The following is a 21,303-nucleotide window of genomic DNA, read 5'->3' on the forward strand; positions in this document are numbered from 1 at the left end:
TTGTGGATTAGCAAACAGTGGTCGAGGGGCCCCATTAACCACTTCCCGCCACACTAACGCCGAAAGGCGCCATTGCTGCGGCGCTCTCAGGCTACACTAACACCGATTGGCGTCATCTCGCGTGAGCCGAGATTTCCTGTGAACACGCGCACACAGGATCGGAAGGTAAGCGAGTGGATCTCCAGCCTGCCAGCGGCGATCGTTCGCTGGCAGGCTGGAGATGTGATTTTTTTAACCCCTAACAGTTATATTAGACGCTGTTTTGATAACAGCGTCTAATATACCTGCTACCTGGTCCTCTGGTGGTCCCTTTTGTTTGGATCGACCACCAGAGGACACAGGCAGCTCAGCAATATGTAGCACCAAGCACCACTACACTACACCCCCCCTGTCACTTATTAACCCCTGATCACCCCATATAGACTCCCTGATCACCCCCCTGTCATTGATCACCCCCCTGTCAGGCTGCATTCAGACGGCTGTATGTTTTTTACGGATCCACTGATACATGGATCGGATCCGCAAAACACATACGGACATCTGAATGGAGCCTTATAGGGGGGTGATCAATGACAGGGGGGTCATCAGGGAGTCTATATGGGGTGATCAGGGGTGAATAAGGGGTTAATAAGTGACAGGGGGGGTGTAGTGTAGTGGTGCTTGGTGCTACTTATTACTGAGCTACCTGTGTCCTCTGGTGGTCGATCCAAACAAAAGGGACCACCAGAGGACCAGGTAGCAGGTATATTAGACGCTGTTATCAAAACAGCGTCTAATATACCTGTTAGGGGTTAAAAAAATCACATCTCCAGCCTGCCAGCGAACGATCGCCGCTGGCAGGCTGGAGATCCACTCGCTTACCTTCCGATCCTGTGTGCGCGCGTTCACAGGAAATCTCGGCTCACGCGAGATGACGCCAATCGGTGTTAGTGTAGCCTGAGAGCGCCGCAGCAATGGCGCCTTTCGGCATGGACAACATCATGATGCCATGTACTCCTGTCCGCACCATCAATATAGCCCGTTAACTAACACTAGACATGTTTTAGTGCATATAGTCGTGTACAAGACTCCAAAAGGTGTGGTCTGTGATCAGAGCTGAAACCGGACATAATTAAAATTTCAAGAAGACGGCCCCCCGAGAGATTAGCAACGGAGCATTTACAGGATTCAAAGCAAATGACAACCCTGGGATCTGAATACATGAGGTGGGGGGGACAGACTGTAATCCTACTCAATCAAGAAAGGATCCGCTGAACGGAGGCAAAAATGGAAACGAACGTGACAAAATGATCCGCATTACGGATCCTCGGAATGGCTTTCGTACGTTTCCATTTAGTCATTTTATATGCAGTGTGTAGGAGATACAGTCACGGTGTAAGCGGTGTGTAGGAGATACAGTCACGGTGTAAGCAGTGTGTAGGAGATACAGTCACGGTGTAAGCAGTGTGTAGGAGATACGGTAGATTAATTCTCCATCGTCACAGTATTTAGTTACCTCATCAGTATTACAGTCCCTCACATTGGTTGAATTGGCACATGGATACACATGTGAGCAGTAACGCCACGTCAAGGCTCCAACCCTTGTTACTGACCAGTCACACACACCATGCTTTTCATTCATACGCATTTGGTATTCCAGATGTTTTGGACTACACCTCCCATAATGCTTTGCCAGCATGATGGGAGATGTAATTCACAGCATCTGGACGGCCTATGGTTGCCGACCTGTGAACTCGCGGTGATCACCGTACACAATGCTGAAGTAGCGGTGCAAACAGGAGCAGCTTGTCATCTGTCAGAGGGCGCGGGCCTCAAACATGGGCTTCTTCATTCCACTTCAGGTACTTCGTGTTCCATAGGAGAACATGCTGGTCAGAGTTGGGACACACAAAAAATAATTAAAATGGTTAGAGTAAATGGCAGAACAGACGCAGTGCAGCAGACGGACGGTCCACATATATACAGCAGACAGACACACAGACTGTGGGAGACACAGAGACGGAGATGACAGAATCCAGTGAGCGATGGATTTGGTGGCAGATGTGGGGCCGTCCCTCTGGCTGGGAATTTATTTTTATTTTTTGTTAAACTAGGGTTGTACACATGGAACACACAGGCCACACGTGGTGCACAGCTCCACATCTAACGCACAGCCCACAAATATAGTACACTGCCCGCCCCCCTCCCCCCCCAATATACTACACATCCATCCCCCAATATACTGCGCAGACAGACCCCAATATACTGCGCAGAACGAACACCAATATGCTGCGCAGATAACCCCCCATATACTGCATAGATAGCCCCCCAATAAACTGCGTAGACCCCACAACTTCAATATACTGGGCGGACACCACCCAATATACTGTGCAGACAGACCCCCCCATATACTGTGAAGACAGACCCCCCCCCCCCCATATACTGTGCAGACCCCCCCCCCATATACTGTGCAGACCCCCCCCTATATACTGTGCAGACCTACCCCCATATACTGTGCAGACCCCCCCCCCATATACTGTGCAGACCCCCCCCATATACTGTGCAGACCCCCCCCATATACTGTGCAGACAGACCCCCCATATACTGTGCAGACCCCCCCCCCCATATACTGTGCAGGCAGACCCCCCCCCCCATATACTGTGCAGACAGACCCCCCCCATATACTGTGCAGACAGACCCCCCCCATATACTGTGCAGACAGACCCCCCCCCATATACTGTGCAGACAGACCCCCCTTATATACTGTGCAGACCCCCCCCCATAGACTGTGCAGACCCCCCCCCATAGACTGTGCAGACCTACCCCCATAGACTGTGCAGACCCCCCCCCCATATACTGTGCAGACAGACCCCCCCCCATATACTGTGCAGACCCCCTATATAATAGAACCTATTTATAAGCGAACAATATGACAATTGCTCCTGCAAAGGGTTAAAAGCGCTTTTGTGAAATGGATATTTATACTACCCTCGGCGCTTGCGCACTGGGACGTAATTTTTCCCTACCCCCACACTGCGCAGGCGCGTATATCGGGTGGATTTTTATGAGTTAACCGCGCTTGCGCACTGGGCCGTAATTTTTTCCTACCTCGGCTCCCCGACGCATTCGCAGTGTCCCAGTGTGCTGCTGAAATCGGCAGTGAGATTTTTACTAGTCTGGCCTTTTGCGCATGCGCAGATTGTAAAAACTAAGACACGCCTCCATACGTCATCGCCGATGCGACAGGAAGTCAGGGGGTCGGGAAATCTAACGAGGAAGGGTAATGTAACGCTACACCGGCATCTCTTCTGTCTTCATCTGTGAGGAATAGGACCTTTGATGACGTCACTACGCTCATCACATGGTCCGTCACATGATCCATCACCATGGTGATGGATCATGTGATGGACCATGTGATGAACGCAGTGACTTCATCAAAGGTCCTATTCCTCACAGATGAAGACAGAAGAGATGCCGGCTGCGTGAACAAGTGGATTATTATTATTTTTTTTAACCCCTCCAGCCCTATTTTACTATGTATTCTGTATTCAGAATGCTATTATTTTCCCTTATAACCATGTTATAAGGGGAAATAATACAATCTACACCAGTGTTTCCCAACCAGTGTGCCTCCAGCTGTTGCAAAACTACAACTCCCAGAATGCCTGGACAGCCTTTGGCTGTGCGGGCATGCTGGGAGTTGTAGTTTTGCAACAGCTGGAGGCACACTGGTTGGGAAACACTGATCTACACAACCTTGAACACAAACCTGAACTTCTGTGAAGAAGTTCGGGTCTGGGTACCACATTCAGTTTTTTATCACGCGCGTGCAAAACACATTGCACCCGCGCGATAAAAACTGAACAACGGAACGCAATCGCAGTCAAAACTGACTGCAATTGCGTACCTACTCACGCGGGTTTGCCGCAACACATCCGGACCTTATCCGGACACGCTCGTGTGAAAGAGGCCTAAAAGGGGTTCTCTGGGAATTAAGAAAAGGAAAATACTTACATATTACTTCATTATAAATATATTCCCAAATACCTTACATTAGCTGTAATGACTTGTTTTGTCTGTCGAGCAATCATTGGGGGAAATAAAATGGCCGCTTTCCTATTAATACACACCAAACCTGTCCTAATTGCACAGCAGGACAAGTTACTTCAGAGCACTGAGCTAAAGAGCTGGCTCATCTCCTTTCAGCTGGTCAGGGATTATTATTCTGAATACAGATAAGATCTTTAGCTGAATCTCTGTTGGAATTTACCGTAGTTAATGAGCAGATGTGACTAATGAGCAGCAGCTCTTGCATGCAGTCTCCATTACCACAGTCTGTCCTGTTCGTCCTCTCTGTACTTCATGTCTCCTCATGAACTCTATTCCCACTAAGATTCAGCTAAATATCATATTAAACTATATTCAGGATCATAATCACTGACAATCAGAGCAGGGAGGAGGATGAAGCAGCTTTTTACCGCAGTGTTGTGAAGTAACTTGTCCTCCTGTATCATTAGGACAGGTTTTGTGTGTACTCATAGGACGGCGGCCATTTTGTTTCTCCTAATCATTGCTCCCCAGACAAAAAGAGCCATTATAACTAGAGATGAGTGAATTTCATGTTATGAAATTCGTTCACGGTTCGTTTTGTGGTAAAAGCAGAATTGCGTTATGGATTCTGTTACCACGGACCATTTTGCAATTCTATGACTGAATGCATAACTGAATGCCTTTAGAGGCATTCCGTTATTCATTCCGTCATAATAGAAGTCTATGGCCTGCATAACGGAAACGGGACGGATCCGTTTTGCAGCCCATAGACTTCTATTATGACGGAATGCCTTTAAAGGCATTCTGTTCTGCATTCCGTCATAGAATTGCGTTATGGTCCGTGGTAACAGAATCAATAACGCAATTCTGCTCTTACCACCAAATGAAGCGTGAACGAATTTCAAAGTATGAAATTCGCTCCTTTCTAATTATAACTAATGAAAGGTATTTGGGAATATATTTATAATAAAGTAATATTTACGTTTTTTCATTTTTCTTAATTCCTGGAGAAGCCCTTTAACAGTGTGGGCTGTAGCCTAGGAAACCTCATGCTCCTAAGCATCCCATTTTTTTAATTTTTTTTTATTATTTTATTATACCGTAATTATATGTATTTTAAATTTGCCAACTAAAAATTTCATTTGGCTCCTAAATTTTTTTAGGTTAGGAGTCAATGGCTCCTTGATATTTTTTTAGTCTGGAGCACTGTTATTGGTTAACACTTTAATAACCAGGCCTGAACAGACACTTTTTGTGATTTAGCGCACGTGGTGGTTCAAACTTTTGGAACTTTTTTCTGTTTTTTGTGTTGGGACTACCAAAATAATTATTGCAACAATTTTTTACTTGACACATAGGGCCTTATAATTTATTTTTTAGTTTTATTTGGGGGAAAAACTGTACAAAACATATTTTAAAAGTGTTTTTTTGTTTTTTTCAAACTATAGCTCCTTATTCTTTAAAGGGTTTCTATCACTTCGTTTCACCTATTTAGCTTTCAGACACTAGCGATCCGCTAGTGTCTGCTCTATCTAACCATCCTAATATAAGAGCTTATTGTCCTGCCGTTTAGCTAAAAAAATAACTTATATAGATATGCAAATGAGCCTCTAGGTGCTATGGGGGCGTCATTAGCACCTAGAGGCTCCGTCTACCTTAACAAACTGCCGCCGCCCAGCTCGTCCCTCCAGCCCGCCCATCTCCAGCTGAAGCGATCCTCTCCGTGCGCGTCTCTGTTCTGCGCATGCGCAGTGAATGTCTGATCGCTTCCCTGCTCAGACATCTCCACTGCGCCTGCGCCGATGACGTCATAGTGCTCCGAGGAACAGGCGCAGTGGAGATGTCTGAGCAGGGAAGCGATCAGACATTCACTGCGCATGCGCCGAATACGAGGAGCATCGCATTCCGGAGGAGATGGGCGGGCTGGAGGGACGAGCTGGGCGGCGGCAGTTTGTTAAGGTAGACGGAGCCTCTAGGTGCTAATGACGCCCCCATAGCACCTAGAGGCTCATTTGCATATCTATATAAGTTATTTTTTTAGCTAAACGGCAGGACAATAAGCTCTTATATTAGGATGGTTAGATAGAGCAGACACTAGCGGATCGCTAGTGTCTGAAAGCTAAATAGGTGAAACGAAGTGATAGAAACCCTTTAAATATACAAACTGACACCAAAAAAATTATTATAATTAGTTCCCTATTTTGTCAGTTGTTTTGTTATATAATATGTATAGTTTCATGTGGATGGGGCGATAATGGTGACTGTTTTGGTTGGTGTTTGGTGTTCTTTCTTTTTTGTTTTTTTTCTTTACTTTTTAATATATTTCTGCTACAAAATATATCCCCCAAGAGGTAATGAAAAGACCTTTTGGGAGACACTGACACTTTTTTTTTTTTTTTTTTCTTTTATTTGTATTTTATTTATTTTTATGTTTTTTTAAATAATTTATTTTTTTTATATATTTTTCCACAAAATTTGTCCCCAAGAGGTCACTGAAAGACCTTTTGGGAGACAATAGGAGATTTTTTTTGCACTATTTCCACTGTAACTGGGGCACCTAAAGGATCCCCAGTTAAAGGGGAAATCAGCCTGCTGTTGGGGGGCTGAGCAGGGTCTCCTGACCCTGCAGCTCTGCGCTCCTCTGCCCCCAAGCCGGGTCCACCCTGGATAGCGCGCCGCTCACCTAGCGCTGATACACTGCTTCTGCCTTCTCCTCTGCTCTCCTGCTGTCACAGCCGGGAGCAGGAGCTGTAATGCTTTGTCGTGAGGCGCTCATGCCAGAAACACAGTGGATCACACGATCATCTGTGTTTCTGTCCAGTAGGACGGCGGCTGCAAACCTTGGCTCTGGGGGCCGCAGGTTGTGCACCCCTGCTGTACACGTTACATTGTTGTCCAGTCCCGTGTAGCCTTCAGGTTCGTCCAACATTAGTACATAGAGACCTGAACGTCCTTGATCTTTATCCAAACACACACCTAAGACTGCAGTGGAGACCAAAACCATCTTTGACTTATCCATATCTTTTATGACGCCCATCTTTTATTTTTATTTTTTTGTAAGAAGGATATTCATAATTTTATGAGGCAGTATTGGAATTATTTTTGTCTCTTGTATGAAGTACAGTATTTGGAATCTAAAGATCTGTCTTGATCTTCCTCCTTTTAACAGGCATGTGAGAAAGTGGGCATACAGATACCTCGCTTCTGTTACCATGAAAGGCTGTCGGTAGCTGGAAATTGTCGCATGTGTCTTGTGGAAATAGAGAAAGCCCCCAAGGTCTGTGAAACAATATCTACATCATTGATGAGCCCTAGATGGTTATATCTTACAGTTTTATTGCATATATATATATATAATTTTGTGTCTGGAGAGAAGCAGTGAATTTAAAAAAAATTTATAGGATTTAATTTAATAATGTATCGAGGCACTCTTTCATCCAAAGAAAATGTAAAAAAATGAAGGAAAAATTTATTTCATCCAAATATATAGACAAATCGCATGAAATCTTTAATAAAAAACATGAAATATTAATCTTCAATAAACATAAAAAGAATAAAAAAAATAATTGGGGATCACAGATGTGACGGTGCACTGCTCCGTCCGGCCCAGAGACACAAAGGGTGATAGTGTAATCTGAGGCAGACGAAGAAGCACACCACCAGCTGCGTGCCACCAATATGTCCCAAAGGATCCTAGCTGAGTACATATAACATAAAATGCGACCCTAAACTAAATGAAAACCCCAACTGTGAAGATGGACCATATAGATTGATATTAATATGGCTAAAAAATTTGTTCCTGAATCAGTATAATCAGCATGCATGATTAGGTGGATAATTTGAGCACATGATTGTTGATAAGAATGTTCGAATTCATGAAATAATCTCAGTGGTGCCCAATGTATCAATTCAAATGTAGCTGTAGGATATTTATAGATCCTTACGCATATTGGAATAAGGGTCCATTCACACGTCCATGGAGTATTGCGGATCCGCAGTACATCCGGCCGACACCCCCCCATAGAACTGCTTATTCTTTTCCGCAATTGCGGACAAGAATATGACATGTTCTATTTTTTTTGCGGAGTCGTGGGCCGAAAAGTTCGGGGCCACGCTCCGGAAATGCGGATGTGGAGAGCACATAGTGTGCTCTCCGCGTCTCTTCCGGCCCCATAGAGAATGAATGGGTCGGCATCCGTTCCCAATATTGCGGAACGGATGCGAACCCATTTGCAGACGTGTGAATGGACCCTAAAGGCAATGTAGCCAAAACGTATCCTTATAGAGTTCTCTGTTACAAAGTAAATAGTTACCGCGTCGTTTCACCAGAGTTGAATACATATTTTTTTTTTATGTAGCTTTATAGTTGGCCTAATACAGTAATCATTAGGGAAACTAGTTTTTAACTTTCCCTTTTGAATATTGACATGTTTGGTATATAGAGAACCTATTTATCAACTTTCTAGAATATATAAAATGGTGGAGGTTTTCTGGATTTTAAAGGATGATGCAGCTTTCCCTTTCTTCTTCTCAGCCTGTAGCTGCTTGTGCTATGCCCGTCATGAAAGGTTGGAACATACTGACAAATTCCGAAAAAAGCAGGAAAGCAAGGTATGTAAAATAGACTCTACAGTCCTGTATATCGGCCTTTATAGCAGCTGATGTATTTAGTCAGAAGTCAGGAGAAAATACATTGAAGGAAAAGCTAAAACTGTGAACTGCAAGCCCGTCCGTGTATGGATCACGACCTCCCCATTTCTACTTCATTTAGGGAGGGAGTAATGGAGTTCTTGCTGGCAAACCACCCACTGGACTGTCCCATCTGTGATCAAGGAGGAGAGTGTGATTTGCAGGTAAAGTTGCTTAGTGTAAGTTATATTTTTTCCAGTCCTGGACCTCTTGTGGTCTGTGCTACCTTCTGATACTGCAGGAATGGAGCAGACGTGCATGTACGGAGTTACTGCACAGCTCTTATGTGTTTATGCTGTTTCTCATGGAAGTGAAGCTGGGGAGGGTTAGTGATGCAGTTTAACATTTATCATTCACTGTTGCAGGATCAGTCAATGATGTTTGGTAATGACAGAAGCAGGTTTACAGAGGGGAAACGTGCGGTGGAGGACAAGAACATTGGACCCTTAGTTAAGACCATCATGACACGCTGCATTCAGTGTACCAGATGTATTCGGTAATTGATTTTGCACGGTTATTGCAGCTGTACAGTAAGATTTTTATTTTATTTTTTTATGCCTCTGGTAACCATATTTCTTAACATTTATATAAGTTTTCCCATAAAACACCCCTGTCCATGTGTCCTTTTGGGGCATATGGATGTTACAGAGATCACATGCACCAAGGAAACCAGTTACTGGCCTCAACAGTGACACGTCCCCAAGTGGCACATGATCCAGCAGTGACATGCCACTTGGGGAAACGTCACCGCTAGGGACCATGATTGGCCTTGTCCTGAAGTTTATAGGCCGGGACCAGAAGGAGCTGTATCAGACCCCTCGCTCTGGCTTGGAACAGCAGAACTCAGGTTAAGCTATTAGTAATTTTTTCCTTTAAAGGGACTCTGTCACCACTTTCTAACCCCCCCTTTTAAAAGTATTGTTCTCTCCATGGCGCCCTTGTGATTACAAAGGTGTTGTTATAACATAAATTCGCCGTCTCGTTTTGATAAAAATACCTTTTATCTAACCTGTCAATCTTGTGGATAAGGTGCCCAGGGCGTTTCTGAAGGTCTGAAGCTGCCGCCCGCCGCCGTTGGTGCCCAGCTCCTCCCCTGATCCTTTCAGCGCCGCCTGAATGTAAAGAAATCCGCCTCCGGCTCTCGCTCAGTGCCCCCTCCTCCTTTTCAAAGATCCCGCGCGTGCGCACAGGCCTGTGCCTGATGCGCCCGTGCGGACATTTAGAATCAGCCTCATTGAGCGAAGTGCGCATGCGCGCACTTCGCTCAACCTCCTCATCAGACGAGCACTGCAGCCAGCCACTCAGAGCCTGCCAAGCGCTGTATGGAGCCGCAGGCTCTGAGTGGCTGGCTGCAGTGCTCGTCTGATGAGGAGGTTGAGCGAAGTGCGCGCATGCGCACTTCGCTCAATGAGGCTGATTCTAAATGTCCGCACGGGCGCATCAGGCACAGGCCTGTGCGCACGCGCGGGATCTTTGAAAAGGAGGAGGGGGCACTGAGCGAGAGCCGGAGGCGGATTTCTTTACATTCAGGCGGCGCTGAAAGGATCAGGGGAGGAGCTGGGCACCAACGGCGGCGGGCGGCAGCTTCAGACCTTCAGAAACGCCCTGGGCACCTTATCCACAAGATTGACAGGTTAGATAAAAGGTATTTTTATCAAAACGAGACGGCGAATTTATGTTATAACAACACCTTTGTAATCACAAGGGCGCCATGGAGAGAACAATACTTTTAAAAGGGGGGGTTGGAAAGTGGTGACAGAGTCCCTTTAAGATCAGCTCTCTAATGGCCAAATTGAAAGCTGCCATAAAAGCTGGAATATCACAGTAAGGCTACATGCACACGACCGTATGTGTTTTGCGGTACGCAAATTGTGAATCCGCCAAAAAAAGGATGCCATCCGTGTTTTTTTTTTTTGGATCCATTGTAACAATGCTTACTCTTGTCCGCAAAACGGACAAGAATAGGACATGTTCTATTTTTTTTGCAGGACTATGGAACGGACATACTGACGCGGACAGCACACGGTGCGCTGTCCGCATTTTTTGTGGACCCACTGAAATTAATGGGTCCGCATCCTATCTGCAAAAAAAAGGAACGGACACAGAAACAAAATGTGTTTGTGTGCATGAGGCCTAAGGCTGGTTTCAGGCGAGCCAGTGTCACGTTCACACAGCGCAGCACACGTCCTGAACTTCCAGCACTGCCGGGGTTGCATAGCATTATTTTGATTTATGATGCTATTTAACACTTATAGTTTTGGTATCTATTATGTCAATGTTATTCAATACATTCCAGACCTCTAAGGGTTGCATAGCATCATAAATCAGTATAATGCTATGGGACCCAAGCAGTGCTGGAAGTTCAGGACAGGTGCTGCGCTGCGAATCAAGAGCGTGACACTCGCTCGTGTGAAACCAGTCTAAGGCCTCTTGCACACAACTGTATGTATTTTGTGGTCCGCAAAAAATACGGATGACCTCCGTGTGCATTCCTTATTTTGCGGAACGGATCAGCTGGCCCCTAATGGAACAGTACTATCCTTGTCCATAATGCGGACAATAATAGGACATGTTCTATTTTATTTGCAGAATGGAAATACGGAAACGGAATTCACATGGAGTACTTTCCGTGTTTTTGTGGACCCATTGAAATGAATGGTTCCGTATACGGTCCGCAAAAAAAACCAGAATGGACTCGGAATGAAAATACAGTCGTGTGCAAGAGGCCTAAGGCTGCTGAATGTCAGGTCAGAGACAGCCAGGGTCCTAGTAGAAAAGTCAGAAGCAGTTTGCATAGAATGGAGGCTGCTACTGGGTGTAACTAGACTCGGCACAGCCCTAGCATCTACTACTGTAACTAGAGCCAGTACAGCCCTAGCAGTGACAACTGTATGTCCTCTTTCACACGGGCATTGTGGGAAAATGCGCAATTTTTCCGCGGGAGTGCAAAGCGTTTTAATGCGTTTTACACGCGTGTGAGAAAAATCGGCCTGTTTGGTACCCAGACCCGAACCCGGACTTCACAGAAGTTCGGGTTTGGGTTAGGTGTTGTGTCGATTTTATTATTTTCCCTTATAACATGGTTATAAGGGGAAATAATAGCATTCTTAATACAGAATGCTTAGTAAAATGTCCATTGAGGGGTTAAAAATAACAAACAAACTAAACTCACCCCATCCACTTGATCGTGTAGCGGATCTCCTCTTCTTTCTACTTTCTTCAGGACCTGGCTAAAGGACCTTTGATGACGTCACTGCGCTCATCACATGGTCCTTCACCATGTGATGAGCACAGTGACGTCACCACGGGTCCTTTTCATCAAAAAAGAAAGAAGACATGCCAGGCTGAGCGTTCAAGTGGATTAAGGTGAGTTTATTAATTGTTTTTTATTTTTAACCCCTCCATCACTATTTTACTAAGCACTCTGTATTAAGAATGCTATTATTTTCCCTTATAACCATGTTATAAGGGAAAATAATGATCGGGTCCCCGTCCCGATCGTCTCCTAGCAACCATGCGTGAAAATCGCACCGCATCCGCACTTGCTTGCGGATGCTTGCGATTTTCACGCAGCCCCATTCACTTCTATGGGGCCTGTGTTGCGTGAAAAACGCACAATATAGAGCTTGCTGCGATTTTTCACGCAACGCACAAGTGATGCGTGAAAATCACTGCTCATGTACAAGTCCCATTGAAGTGAATGGGTCCGGATTCAGTGCGGTTGCAATGCGTTCATCTCACGCATTGCACCCGCACGGAATTCTCGCCCGCGTGAAAGGGGCCTAACTGAGTGAATGTAAAGAAAAAATAATAATAGTTCTCCAGTGGTCTTTTCTAACCTTTGATGGATAGAGTATAAAAAAAATTAACACCCTCCCCTCAACAGGTCTAGTCACTTGGTCCTCAACTGCTTAAAGCAGAAATGCAAGTATCTTTTTTAATGGGCTTTCCTTTCATTTCAGATTTGCCAGTGAGGTCGCCGGAGTTGATGACCTTGGAACTACAGGTAGAGGAAATGAACTGCAAGTTGGCACTTACATAGAGAAGATGTTTATGTCAGAGTTGTCTGGAAACATCATAGACTTGTGCCCTGTTGGAGCATTAACTTCCAAACCTTATGCCTTCACTGCTCGACCCTGGGAAACTAGGTACATGAAACTTTCAATGGGTATTTTATGGTTGGTATGTCCACTGGTTTATCACTGTTCAGTGCTGTATGCACTTGCATTTGTAGTTAGATTTAAAGAGTCAGTACAATATTATAGTCAATATTATCCATCTATATTATATATTACATAAATATCTACTGGGCAAACCTCAGTAAGGACATAAACTAAATGGGCCTGTGTTTTGTTACCAGGAAAACTGAATCCATTGATGTCCTAGATGCTCTGGGTAGTAACATTGTGGTCAGCACACGAGGTGGAGAGGTCATGAGAATTTTGCCAAGAATGCACGAGGATATCAATGAAGAATGGATTTCTGATAAAACCAGGTATGTGTTTTTTGTTTGTTTTTCTTCCCCATGTGCATATACTGAATTCAGTAATGTTTCTTTCATGTTTTAAGCATTTAATGTCATGAATAATTTCTCTGGCAATAGATTTGCTTATGATGGTTTGAAGCGTCAAAGATTGACTCAACCCATGGTCAAGGATGACCAAGGTTATCTAGTCCAGACTTCCTGGGAAGATGGATTGACTAAGGTGGCCGGAGTGGTAAGCATTATGGATGTATAAAATAGCACACATTAAATATAGTATAGAAAATGTAAGTAACTGATTCTTAAAGAGAGTCTGTCAATGGAGAGTTCAGTGTTAACCCCGGCACAATGCCTTGTAGGACTAGCTCAGCTAAATGTAATGAGACCTTTCTCTGACAGCCCCCCTCTCTTCCTTGATTGACAGGGCCAGGTGAAATGACTATGCAGAAATCTAGCCCTGTCAATCAAGAAGGGGGGTTTGCCAGAGGAAGCTGGAGTGCATGAAGCAACTCCACAGCATTGTACAGTGCCAGCAAAATGGATTTTCGGAAATCTTATCCACACACTACATAAAAAATCTCTGCAGTGTAAATAACCTGTGATATAGATTTGCAATCGAGAGGGTGAACTTCACAGCCGTGTCCATGGCAAAAACAGCATACAAAAAAAAACTACATGTGGTTTTTGCCACGGATTCACAGCTGATTTTTCTGCTATATTTGTCATATGTGGCTGTACTCTTAAGGATTTTGTTGTTACAAAGTATACAATAAAATGAACATGTTTTTTAGAATAATTAGGACAGTAAAAGTTATGACTTCTTGAAAGCATTGAGGCAAATACTAAAAAATTTGAGCTCATGCAAATGGCCGTAGCCGTCTGTGTTCCGCAAGTTGCGGATTCGCAAAACACCGATACCGGACTTGTGCTTTCCGCATTTTGCAGAATGGAACGTCCAGCCCCTAATAGAACAGTCCTGTCCTTGTCCGTAATGCAGACAAGAATGGGACATGTTCTGTATTTTTGCAGGTGCCACGGAATGGACACATGGATGCGAATAGCACACGGCATGCTGTCTGCATATCTTGCGGACCTATTAAAGCATTTGATTAGGAAGTTTTCCAGATGTGACAGCCTTTTATCCAGATGTTAGAATTTGTCACTTCAGTAGCACATAGCATGTTCTACACCAATTGTCTATCTCATGTTCTAGTTGCAAAGTGTCCAGGGCAAAGATATCGCAGCTATTGCTGGAGGTTTGGTGGATGCTGAGGCTCTAGTTGCTCTAAAAGATTTGCTGAACCGGCTGAATTCAGATGCCTTGTGTACTGAAGAAATTTTCCCTAATTCTGGAGCTGGGTAAGACTTTACATAACTTGTCTAATTACAAGAGTGCTTGATACAATGCAACTGAAGTATATAAAAGTATATAGAAGGTATTTGGTAGATGCACAACTGGCATGATCCAAGTGAGATGTTGCATTTAGAAATAATAGACTATTCATTCATTGCCACAAGATGTATGATTGCCGAGTATGCAGTCACTGGGACCCGCACCCGTCACAAGAACAGGGCCTCAAGTTCCCCATTTGAATGGACTAGTGGGCGCACATGCACTACTGCTCCATTCATACTCAATAAGACTGATGAAGATAGCTGACTATTGCACTTGACTGTCTCAGTGAGTCCCATTGTAGATAGAACAGTAGTGCATGTGTGAGACCAACGATATGTTGAAAAGGAGCCTGGTCCTCTTGATTGGTTGGACCCCAAGTGATCATACATTGATCACCTATCCTGTTGATAAGCTGATAAATGTTCTTAACCCGTTAAAGACCTTGGACGAGAATGCTTGTCCTAACTGGCCGGTACTTCAGGCACTAAGACAAGCATTCTTGTCCGTCCTAGGGTTGATACTGACAGCCGGGCCCCTGCTGTATCCGCCAGCATCTGTGAAAATACTGATGCCGGCAGATAACCCCCTGTATGCCGCGGTCACGCTGACCGTGGCATACAGGGGGTTTGTGGCAGCTTGTCTATCCTCATCGGGTCCCCGTGCTGCGGTGACTGGGACCCGATGGTTGCTATGGCAGCCCGATGCCTTGAACAGGCATCGGGACGGCCAGCTACGGAAGCCCAGGAGATCTAGCCCCAGGGCTGGGTCTCCTAGGCAACTGTTAGCGTCTTACAGTGTAAGACACTGACAGTTCAATACAGCACAATACAAATGTATTGTGCTGTATTGAAACAGGGATCAGACCCTAAAAGGTTGAAGTCCCATAGTGGGACAAAAACGACCTGCTCTATATAAAAATATCACACAAAAAAAGCGATTTTTATTATTTATTTTTGTCACCTTACATCACAAAAAGTGTAATACCAAGCGATCAAAAAGTCATAAGCCACCACGGGTCTCTGATTTGTATGCCAGGGTGATGGAGGTCCGAACTATGGAGTACTCCACTGCTATGTTTCAGGACAAAATGGCTCTCTTTAATGCCATATGGGACATATGGGATACTTACTGGGCCACTAGGCAACCTTGAAGATCTCTGGTGAAAGGATTGTTCCCTTCCCTCGCCCCTCCCTTTTTTTTTTTGTCTTTGTCTGTCATTTGTCATGTCTGTTGGCTATTTGTTGGGTTGGGTATTACTGGTTGAGAAACTTTGGGCCTTAGGGTCCTTATGGCTATCTCGCTTCTACCTGATGTTTCTTTGTTTAAGATATATTGCACAGCAGTTCTTCCTCGGGCTGGTTACAGATAGACGCAGTCTCAGTTAGTTCAATTCAACGCTTTATTTTTGTTTGGTCTTCAATGCTTCATCACTGAATATTATCAAGTGTTACATATGCCCATCCAATATGTATGAGATATATTTTGTGTATTATCCTTTCCTTGTACTTCTGTGCACTATGCCATTGTAAAAGTGTATTCATGTCTCTGTTTTATACAATTATATAAAAAAAAAAAAGTCAATCGTACCAATCAAACCGTCATCTAATCCCGCAAAAAAATTATAGTCCTATTTGGTATTGTCGCGTCCGTAACAACCTGCTCTATAAAAATACCACATGATCTAAGTGTACTTTAACACTTGCGTTAAACTTTTCCGGTATTGAGTTCCGTCCTAGGGGCTCAATAATGGAAAACGAGTTTTATCCTAATGCAGTTTTATCCTAATGCATTCTGAATGTAGAGCAATCCTTTCAGTATGCATCAGGATATCTTCAGCTCAGTCACTGTACGTTTTTTTGACGGAGAAAATACTGCAGCATGCTGCAGTATTTTCTCTGTCCAACATTGAGGAACACTTGTCGGAATGCTGGATCCGGCATTATTTTTCATTGAAATGCATTAATGGCAGATCCGGCCCCGAGTGTTCCAGAATAATGGATCCTGTCTTGGGGTCTGCGCATGCGCAGACCTTTTAAAAGTGTGAAAAAGATAAATACCAGATCCTTTTTTCCAGATGACAACCGGAGAGACGGATCCGGTATTGCAATGCATTTGTGAGACGGATCCGTCTACAAATGGTATCTGTTTGCATACTGATTGTGACCGAACTGCCTGCCGGATCCGTCAAAACGCATGCAAACTGATGGCATTTGTCAGACGGCTCAGGATCCTGATTCGTATGACAAATGCATTGAAATGCCGAATCCGTCTCTCCGGTGTCATCCGGAAAAAACGGATCCGGCATTTATTTCTTTTTTTCACATTTTTTGCGGTCTGAGCGTGCGCAGACCGCAATGCCAGATCGGTTTTGCCGGAACACTCAGGAATTTTGGACGGACCTCAAACCGCAGCATGCTGCGTTTATTATCTCCGTCCTGAAAAGATTGAACTGAAGACATCCTGAACGGATTGCTCTCCATTCAGAATGCATTAGGATAAAACTGATCAGTTCTTTTCTGGTATAGAGAAGAATCGAAAGTTCAGCAGCTCTCACCTGCCCCACCACCTTCACCTGTGAGCACTGAGGACCCGTGTCAGGCCCGGGTAACGTATTGCAATATGGTTCAAGAAATCCAGCTCCACTTGGGTAAAGGAAAAATTTATTTTGCTTGCGGTAAAATCACATCCAGTTAGTTACAAAGTCGTTGTCTACGCGTTTCGGACTACTGAAGACAATTCGCGCCCTTACTCATGAAACAATACAACATTAAAAAGTGGCAGTGTTTATAGAGGGACTGGACCTGTTTTCACTGATTGTGGTCACATGACTGCAGACACCCTCTAAAACATGCCACACCTATGAACAAGACCTCTCATGAGAAAAAAAGATAACAAAACACACAATAAACAATAAACAAAAAAAGCCTATACAAAAAATGCACAACATATGTACTGGCTATAGGAAACCAAATTAAAGGAGAGAGTTTTTTAAGTTTTGGTTTTTTGAGGGACGGCTATGAAGTGCAGGAACAATGACATGATGCCATGGTGGGGCACATCGGAAATGTGCCTGCGTATTCTGGTTTTTATGGCATTAGTGGTGCAACCTACATATTGCAGTTTGCATCACAGAAAAAACCTCCCTGGCTCTGAGCTCTGCGCTGTGATTGGACAGCGCTGCTGTCAGGGAGAAGGAGAGACACTGGCGTCTCCTCCTCCTTCCTCTGAATGCTGAAAATACTGGGGGCCACAGAGGACGAAGGGAGCGGCGCCCAGGAATAATAGTAAGTGCACTTAGATCCCTGGGTGCCGCTCTATGCAGCCTGCTGATAAGTTCATATTCTTTGGACCCACGAAAGGTCCTCTTTCATACAATTGTCTGCAGCGGTATAACAGACCCGTCACCCGGCCTCAATAACAGGGCATGCGATCTGTGGCACCTGAGGGGTTAATGGCCGCGGATCGCATGCCCTGTTGTTGAGGCCGGGTGCCGGGTCTGTGATACCGCTGCAGACACTTATGTTTTACATTCATTGGTGGCGCAGTGGCGACAGCTCCTCCCCTCCTCCTCCCTGCTATATCCCCATTGGTGGTAGTGGCGGCCGCGTCACAGTGGAGAGGGAGGGACTCCTTCCTTCTCCACTGTGCAGTGTGCTACTGAACTTAGGCTGCGCAGAAGTGCGACGGTACAGTCGCAAATGGCGACAAGACTAAAAAGTCTTGTCGCCATCTGCAAATTTTAAGGTGCATTGGCGACCGTTTTGGTCGCCATCTGGAGCCCTGTTAAGGTATGTTTTCATATGAAAAATCCTGCCAGTTGAAGCTGAAACAAAAGTATTAGATATCGACATGTGGGTGCAATATATGCACCTATAGTGTCCGCATCTATAGCTTCCTTTGGTCGTGAGCCAGACAGGCTGCGATTTTTTTTCGTGTCCTGATACAGGCTAGGACTGACATAGTTAGCTATAGTGGGTGCTCTTCTGGCTGCACATTTAACCCCATCTGCAACTATGTCCGTCCATTCTCTATCATATGCCAGGACAGGAAAATGCCTTTTTACAATGTGGCAGATCTGTGTCAACTCCGTGCTGTATTGTGTAATAACCAGATTTCTTTTGTTGTTTCCATTACTTTTGAAGTTTTTGTTTTTAGTTTGGTTTCTGTTGGCAACCACAGCACTGAGTTCACTATCCCTAGACACACTCTCCTGCTCTGGATGGACCAGAGACCCTCTTTTAATCTCGGACACCTGCCGTATTACATCCTCAACCTGACTTCTGGTGTAATCTGTGGGCGATATTTTCAGCTTCAATCATGAAGCTATTATCATCCGTGCAGTTCCTCCTTGCACGTATTATCTCGCCCCTCGGTATGTTCGCTATGACATGTTTCGGATGGCAGGATGTGGCGTGCAGGGTCGTATTTCCTGCTAAGGGCTTTCTACATGTATGGATTTTTCCGGTGGAGGGGTCCCCCCTTAGGCGCAAATCCAAAAAAGAAATATCCTGCATGTACCCTTATTAATGTGATGTCTGAGTTGATGTTCGTTAGTACAGTGTTTTGATTTTTGTTCCCCTAATGTATAGCACTGACCTGCGGTCAAATTACCTACTGAATTCAAGGATTGCTGGTGTGGAAGAGGCTGATGTTTTACTGCTTATTGGTACCAATCCACGATACGAAGCTCCACTATTTAATGCAAGAATTCGCAAGAGGTTTGTCTCTTTCTGCAGATTTGTGTCAATGACATCCAGCTTGCTGCAGCCACAAATAACTTAAAGTAATCCTATCCTCTAGGAGATGCCATCACTTTGATTAGTGGGGATCTGACCACCCCCCTCCCTCACTGAAAATGAAGATACCACAGTGCTAATTCTGTTCTGTGGCCTCTTCCCGTTCTTTCCCCGGCCATTCGCCGTTCAGCTGAAGTTCTGTACAGGTCTGTTCACGTGCATGGGACCAGTTGCAGTTCTCTGCACTGCTGGGTGTGCTGATAAATCACAGCATTAGTGAATGGCCCAGATGGCAGACCCGCATCAATCATTAAGTGATGGCATATCCTTTATAAAATGGAAACTTCACAATGTACATATTTCGTCCATGTGATACTTTTCTCAAAATGAATTAATCTCATGTGTTTTCCATTAAGCTGGCTTCGCAATGACCTCAACGTAGCTGTAGTAGGAAGCCCTGTCGATCTGACCTACACTTATGATCATTTGGGAGACTCCCCTCAGATAATCAAGGATATTGCAACAGGAAAACATACATTTAGTAAGGTGCGTATTAAGTGGTGTACATTGTCTATCCAGGTAAGAGAGAAACGCTGGAATTATGTTTTGTCTCCGAAAAATGTATGTGCCTTGTCCTCAGTTTACAGTACAGTGTAAATATTTTGGAGCTCATGATTTCCTGCTATACCATTTTTGGGTTCACATATCCGTTGTGCCCAGCCAGTTGTATTTTATCTGAGCCAGACAGAACCGATGACCTGGTCCAGACATTTTTCTGTCTAGTGCAGGGAGACGTGCGGTGTTACAGCTGATGCAGTGGATGCCAGAAACAACCCAGAGAAAACCATGAAATCTGTTGTGGCATGAGTTTCCCTCCAGCATTTCAACATGCCAGAGTGGAAAAAACGCAGTTGGCGGGGAACAAGCCCTTCCGAACATAGTGGTATAGCTGGCATATGGATTATCTCCGCCTCACGCTGACGCTGTAAATGATAGTCACGTATAATTGACTGAATCTGTCTTTTCTGGATGTGACCTTTTTATATAGGATCTGGAATCCTGCAAGATTAACAACTGCCTATATAGAATGCTTACAAGTGATGGCACAATTCTCTATGAACTGGAGAAGCAAAACAGCTCTCTCAGATAAATCGTCATATGCTGAAAACACAAGTGTCCTTTTTTTTTCTCTTGAAGTCTAGAGCATTTGGTGTTCCCAGGCGGTCTCCCATCCAAGTACTAACCAGACCTGATAAGCTTAGTATCAGGTGTGGTCCAGGTGGTGTGGCCGTAGGCAAGGAAAGGCTCATGCAATAAGATTATTGTTGTAAGCTGTGTTTCCATTACGCCCCATGACAGCACCTGTGAGAGATCCTCCCCCTTCCGGACAGGAAACTGGAACCTCCCAGATCATTAAATTGGGTTCACCACACTCCATCCTCAGTTTCTTCCTGTTTCCTGTCCTTAGGACAGGGGGTTGGGTCTTTCCTGGACAGTTTAGGAGGCTGCAGGGTTTCTAGGCTTTATATGCCATACCTATTAGAAGTTCCTTACGACGTAAGTCTCCACTTCTTTTTTTTTATTTTTTTATATGCCATGGGGGGATGCCTGGCGGCCACCTCGTTACCTTCATACCAGCGGCCGGGTGAAGTTCTGGAAGGGAGGAGGAAGGCGTCCTCTCCCTGGCTCGTCAGTTTGGCGTGCTCCTGCCGGTCCTGTTTCACACGTAAAAGGTAAGGGGAGGGGCTAAAAACATGGCGGGCGGCCCATGAAAAGAGGACGCCGGCCAGCCAAATTGGAAGGAAAGGTAGATACAGCCTGGGCAAGTTCAGCGGACGGCAAGACTTTCCGTCGAGTCATCATGCAGGAGGAAGGGGATGCTCAGCAGCGCATGGAGAAACAGGAGCAGCACACAGAAACCAGCATGGTACTCCTGAGAGGGGTAAGAGTGGTTGTACCCCACAGTCTCC

General features: G+C 44.9%; 1 protein-coding gene across 1 annotated transcript in view; it reads left to right on the plus strand.

Moving 5' to 3' along the window:
* The window catches only part of NDUFS1 (NADH:ubiquinone oxidoreductase core subunit S1), a 46,070-nt gene that overhangs the window by 8,005 nt on the left and 16,762 nt on the right, over nucleotides 1-21,303 (plus strand). The window contains exons 4-13 of the mRNA XM_040441600.1: nucleotides 7,199-7,306; nucleotides 8,564-8,640; nucleotides 8,801-8,882; nucleotides 9,084-9,214; nucleotides 12,681-12,866; nucleotides 13,079-13,213; nucleotides 13,322-13,436; nucleotides 14,415-14,560; nucleotides 19,187-19,315; nucleotides 19,750-19,879. Of these exons, the coding sequence (XP_040297534.1) occupies nucleotides 7,199-7,306; nucleotides 8,564-8,640; nucleotides 8,801-8,882; nucleotides 9,084-9,214; nucleotides 12,681-12,866; nucleotides 13,079-13,213; nucleotides 13,322-13,436; nucleotides 14,415-14,560; nucleotides 19,187-19,315; nucleotides 19,750-19,879 (1,239 nt within the window). The remainder of the gene's footprint in view (nucleotides 1-7,198; nucleotides 7,307-8,563; nucleotides 8,641-8,800; nucleotides 8,883-9,083; nucleotides 9,215-12,680; nucleotides 12,867-13,078; nucleotides 13,214-13,321; nucleotides 13,437-14,414; nucleotides 14,561-19,186; nucleotides 19,316-19,749; nucleotides 19,880-21,303) is intronic.

The sequence above is a fragment of the Bufo bufo genome, chromosome 7 (assembly GCF_905171765.1).
Source record: "Bufo bufo chromosome 7, aBufBuf1.1, whole genome shotgun sequence".
Classification (NCBI taxonomy): Eukaryota; Metazoa; Chordata; class Amphibia; order Anura; family Bufonidae; genus Bufo; species Bufo bufo.